At 40.5% G+C, this 6,000-nt stretch overlaps 1 protein-coding gene across 1 annotated transcript in view; it reads left to right on the forward strand.

The window, feature by feature from the left end:
• Nucleotides 1-6,000, forward strand: part of LOC115152086 (SH3 and multiple ankyrin repeat domains protein 3-like) — a 168,863-nt gene extending 162,863 nt beyond the window's left edge. The window contains exon 5 of the mRNA XM_029696595.1: nt 5,807-6,000. Coding sequence (XP_029552455.1) covers nt 5,807-5,997 — 191 coding nt within the window. The 3' untranslated portion in view covers nt 5,998-6,000. The remainder of the gene's footprint in view (nt 1-5,806) is intronic.

Here is a 6,000-nt window from a genome sequence, read left to right on the forward strand (position 1 = left end):
ATCATTTTGTTAATTTTGTTTGAAATGCTAGTTTCGTTGTCTGTGTGTGCACGTGTTTGTGAATATACTAAACCAGAGTTTCCCAAACTCGGTCCTCAGGTCCCCAAGGGGTGCACGTTTTGGTTTTTGCCCTAACAATAATCTGATGATTAGCAGACTTTTTTGATTCAGCTGTGTAGCGTTAGGGCAAAAATAAAAACGTGCACCCCTTGGGGTCCTGAGGACCGAGTTTGGGAAACCCTGTACTAAACCCACAGTTCATCCCATGCACTGTCTTTGATGAAGAGAAAACTAAATGTAAAAAGATATTATGACATTAATTGCTTCTTTGTGTTTAGTTGCATCATCATCAAATCAAACACACACACACACACACGCACACGCACACGCACACGCACACACACACACACACACACAGACTGTTTGCTAACTCGGACACTCTTATCTGTCACTGTCTGGTTTTGATAAATACCAACTCCATCATGTTTTTCACACAAAGTAATTTCACTGACGAGGCCGTCACAGGCACGATATTTGTCTTCTTAAATGAATCACTTGAAAAGCATGAGAGTGGATTCATCTGGAAAAGGAAATATTTTTTTCCCTCTTCCTTTATCACTCTAATCAGAGTCATTTTAAAGGGGAAGGCCTTCTTAATCAAATGTTTTGATTTATTTGTATACAACTAATTGATTTCTCAAGCACAGAATAGGGATTCTATAGTCATTGTTATTCTTTATTTTTGCTATATTACAAGTTAACCCCCTGCGGTCGATGTCCGCACCCCCGCAAAATCTATTAAACTTTTTTTTATCCCCATAAAAATCCACCACATCCATCTATGTCGCACTTCCCCATCTATGGTGACATGTGACAGAGCTAGAGCGATGTTTGTCAGACCATGAGACACCCCGAAAATCTGTCTTCTCACAAAATCGTCTGTATCGTCGGAACGGTTTGGTCTGCAAACTATTTTGACCCCTCTACGGAAGATGAGACTCCCACGAACACCCTCATGACACAAGACTCGTCTGAAGGTCCCCCGGTACCAGTTAAAAAAATGTATGGAAGTCTATATGGAGACTGTTCAGAGCCAAATATAAGGGTTTAAATACATGTATACAATTTTTTCAAATAAAAAAAATAATAACAATATAACAATAACAAAATTCCTTTTGATTTATTTTGGGGGATTATCTGTTGTTCCATGTAGGTCATCTGTTATTCAATGTGTTTGCATGGGCTAATACTGTAGCAATAAGGCCAAAAATATGTTTTGATCACTTTTTTTCTATATTTTTATTGTACTTCAAGGGGTCTTAAAATTCTAAATCAAATAGCAAAATTAGCCTTGGTATGTCCTTCTTAAAACAATTCCATATACACTACATGACCAAAAGTATGTGGACACAAGCTCGTCGAATATTTCATTCCAAATTCATGGGCATTAATGTGGAGTCTGTCCACCTTTTGCTGCTATAACAGCCTCCACTCTTCTGGGAAGGCTTTCCACTATATGTTGGAACATTGCTGTAGGGACTTGCTTCCATTCAGCCACAAGAGCACTAGTGAGGTCGAGCACTGATGTTTGGTGATTAGGCCTGGCTCACAGTCGGTGTTCCAATTCATCCCAAAGGTGTTCGCTGGGGTTGAGGTCAGGACTCTGTGCAGGCCAGTCAAGTTCTTCCACAACAATCTCGACAAAGCATTTCTGTATTGACCTCGCTTTGTGCACGGGGACATTCTCATGCTGAAACAGGAGAGGGCCTTCCCCAAACAGTTGCCACAAAGTTGGAAGCACAGAATCGTCTAGAAAATCATTGTATGCTGTAGCGTTAACCTGTTGGGGATAGGGGGCAGTATTTGCACGGCCGGATAAAAAACGTACCCGATTTAATCTGGTTACTACTCCTGCCCAGAAACTAGAATATGCATATAATTGTTTGATTTGGATAGAAAACACCCTAAAGTTTCTAAAACTGTTTGAATGGTGTCTGTGAGTATAACAGAACTCATATGGCAGGCCAAAATCTGAGAAGATTCCAAACAGGAAGCGCCCTCTCTGACTATTTCTTGGCCTTCTTTGTCATCTCTATCCAAAACAGATGATCTCTGCTGTAACGTGACACTTTCTAAGACTCCCATAGGCTCTCAGAAGGCGCCAGAACGTTGAAGTTACTGATTGAAAAACAGTAGCGCATTTGGTAAGTGGTCGATCTGAGAACAATGAGACGGGCGCGCGCGTGCACGTGAAGAGTCCATTTTCTTCTTTGAGTCTTTGAACGAAAACAACTTCTCCCGGTCGGAATATTATCGCTATTTTACAAGAAAAATCGCATAAAAATTGATTTTAAACAGCGTTTGATATGCTTCGAAGTACGGTAATGGAATATTTTGAAATGTTTTGTCACGATATGCGCCGGCGCGTCACCCTTCGGATAGTGTCTTGAACGCACGAACAAAACGCTGCTATTTGGATATAACTATGGATTATTTGGAACCAAACCAACATTTGTTGTTGAAGTAGAAGTCCTGGGAGTGCATTCTGAAGAAGAACAGCAAAGGTAATCCAATTGTTCTTATACTAAATCTGAGTTTGGTGAGTACCAAACTTGGTGGGTGTCAAAATAGCTAGCCTGTGATGGCTGGGCTATCTACTCAGAATATTGCAAAATGTGCTTTCACCGAAAAGCTATTTTAAAATTGGACACCGCGATTGCATAAAGGAGTTTTGTATCTATAATTCTTAAAATAATTATGTTTTTTGTGAACGTTTATCGTGAGTAATTTAGTAAATTCACCGAAAGTGTTCGGTGGGAATGCTAGTTCTGAACGTCACATGCTAATGTAAAAAGCTGGTTTTTGATATAAATATGAACTTGATTGCAGGGGCGGAAATCCCGGGGGGGACGGGGGGAAAACGACCCCCCCATCCTGGGAAAAATATGATTTGTCCCCCCCAATATATCACTGAAACATAACTATGTAATTTAAATAATATTAATAATACGCACTGAAAACAATTGTGCTGATTATAGACACTTAATAGCGCATTTTTAAGTTTCAAAAGATTGCAACCCCCCCACCCTTTGCCCCACAATGGTTTGATCCACTGCCAGTTCCTTAGCTTGCTAGGTAACAGAGAGGTCGTATCTACTGTCTGAAAGGCACTTAATGAACGTAACTGACGTGAGGTTAATCCAGTCAATCGCGCACATACACTAGCTGAATATGCAGAGCTAGCGCGCAAATATTAACTATTAAGCTAGCTATTCCATTTATGTGGCGTCATCAAAGATGGAATCAGCATGCAGATGATGTAAGTTAGTGCTTCAAAGTCCCTGTGATAAGGTTAGCGATAAACTGAAATCCAAACTGAACAGAACTACACTCTCTTCTACCATTGTCTTAAATATATTTAATGGTCTCGTTGCAAAAGCTAAGTAGTCGCAAGTGAACTTTTATTAATTTATTTTATTTCACCTTTATTTAACCCGGGTAGCAAAGATTATAGCAAACACCACTGAAACTGAATTGGTGCTCGCTAGCTTTGCAAATTCAGCTATTGTTGGAAGCCAGCCAATATGAAACAAACTATTAAAATTACAAAAGGTTGCAGCATATGTTGTGTAAATGGTGAGCTCATACAGCTGTCAACTCTTGTCATTTTAATCCGTTTCACATTTGCTAGCTACCTTTTAGATCGAAGCCCAAATAGAATGATTGAAGATGATAGAAGCCCATCTCCTACTGTAAATAACCTACACACTGTGTGTGTAGCCAGCCAGCCAGCCAGGTAGAAAAATGGCAGAAAAATAAAAGACGGACATCAGAGTATTTTCAATACACCAAAACGCTTAGTAAGAACCCTAGTAGCCTAATATCTCAAAGACTAGTTGATAAAATGTTCATAAGAAAGAAATGAAATTCTAATGGAAATGTTTCACAATGATGTCATTAGGCAGAGCAGGCAACAGATGGCACACAGACAGCAGAGTTGGGGACAGATATGCAGGGACAGACTGGCAGAGACAGGGAGTCTCAGGTAATTTTGTTGAGTCTTTGTTTGGCAACATTATGAAAGGTTCTCAATTTTTTTTTTTTTTGTAAAATAGGAACATAATTGGAAAATGCCATGGATACCCCCACTCTCAACTTAAACTGGTGACTGAACTAAGATTTGTTAAAGGCAATGGTATTGCTGTTGTGATTAGTTGTGTAGTTTTCGGTACCGGTAGTTAGGAGTACGGCAAACACCTTATTTCTTTGGTTCCTCAATATACATTTACCATATTACAATGTAGGCTATGTGTTACAGCACTACTTTTGGTGTCCCCCTCAGGAATTGCTCTTGAGAAAATGTCATGTAATTGTCCCCTCCAAAGTTGATATCAGATTTTCGCCAATGCTTGATTGAACAAAACATACACCAAAAGTAGTGCTGTAACACATAGCCTACATTGTAATATTGTATAGCATAATGTCCTAGGAGTGTCATCTGATGAAGATCATCAAAGGTTAGTGCTGCATTTAGCTGTGGTTTTGGTTATTGTGACATTATATGCTAGCTTGAAAAATGGGTGTCTGATTATTTCTGGCTGGGTACTCTGCTGACATAATCTAATGTTTTGCTTTCGTTGTAAAGCCTTTTTGAAATCGGACAGTGTGGTTAGATTAACGAGAGTCTTGTCTTTAAAATGATGTAAAATAGTCATATGTTTGAGAAATTGAAGTAATAGCATTTTTGAGGTAATTGTATTTCGCGCCACGGAATTCCACTGGCTGTTGACTAGGGTGGGACGCAAACGTCCCACCTAGCCCAGAGAGGTTAAGATTGTTCTTCACTCAAACTAATAAGAGGCCTAGCCCAAACCATGAAAAACAGCCCCAGACCATTATTCCTCCTTCACCAAACTGTACAGTTGGCACTGTGCATTCAGGCAGGTAGCGTTCTCCTGTCCATCAGATGGTGAAACGTGATTCATCACTCCAGAGAACACATTTCCACTGCTCCAGAGTGGCCTACCACTTCACTGCTGAGCCACTGTTGCTCCTAGATGTTTCTACTTCACAATAAAAGCACTTACAGTTGACAGGGGTAGCTCTAGCATGGCAGAAATTTGACGAACTGACTTGTTGGAAAGGTGGCATCCTATGTCGGTGACACATTGAAAGTCACTAAGCTCTTCAGTAAGGCCAACGTTTGACTATGGAGATTGCGTGGCTGTGTGCTTGATTTTATACACCTGTCAGCAACAAGTGCGGCTGAAAAAGCCAAATCCACTAGTTTGAAGGGGTGTACACATATTTTTGTACATATAGTGTTGCTTTGTCGAAATCAGTTGGAAGCTAGGGATGATTAGGTGGCCATAATATAATGATTGCCAGTATGGATACTGGGATTAAGACATGTACTAAAGTGTCAGTCTGATAATTTCATGTGATATGGGATCTTCAGGGACTTAATTTGAAGGATAGAGGAAAGCACCAGACAGACATTTATTCATCAACTGGTATGAGAAGGACAGCATTTACTAATGAGAATGAGATATCATGAGATTAATGGGATATGATGAGATTAAAAACATGATTCCAATCTAATCGAATCTAATCTGAGGTCCTCCATAGTTTGGGAGGGTCAATGTATGTGCATTTACACTCCACTGCATTCCTCTACCATACTACATTTGAAAGTCAATCCTAATGCAGAACACATGCTTCTGTCTCAGTACCATCCACAATGTACACTGGAAAGCTGTCCTGTTGCATATTAAACAGGGTTCTTCTCTCCCCCTGTGTGCTGTAGAATGTCCTCTGACCATGGCATCTCAGCTGGAGGGCTGTGCAGAGCTCATCAAGGTGCTGAAGAGTGGAGGAGCTCACCTGGACTTCAGGACCCAAGACGGCATCACTGCCCTGCACAAGGCTGTCCGCACCAAGAACCATACAGCGCTCATAGTGAGTACCGACAGACGGGCATGGGCATGTACTCAGTGAATG

This window comes from Salmo trutta, chromosome 17, assembly GCF_901001165.1.
Source record: "Salmo trutta chromosome 17, fSalTru1.1, whole genome shotgun sequence".
NCBI classification, from domain to species: domain Eukaryota; kingdom Metazoa; phylum Chordata; class Actinopteri; order Salmoniformes; family Salmonidae; genus Salmo; species Salmo trutta.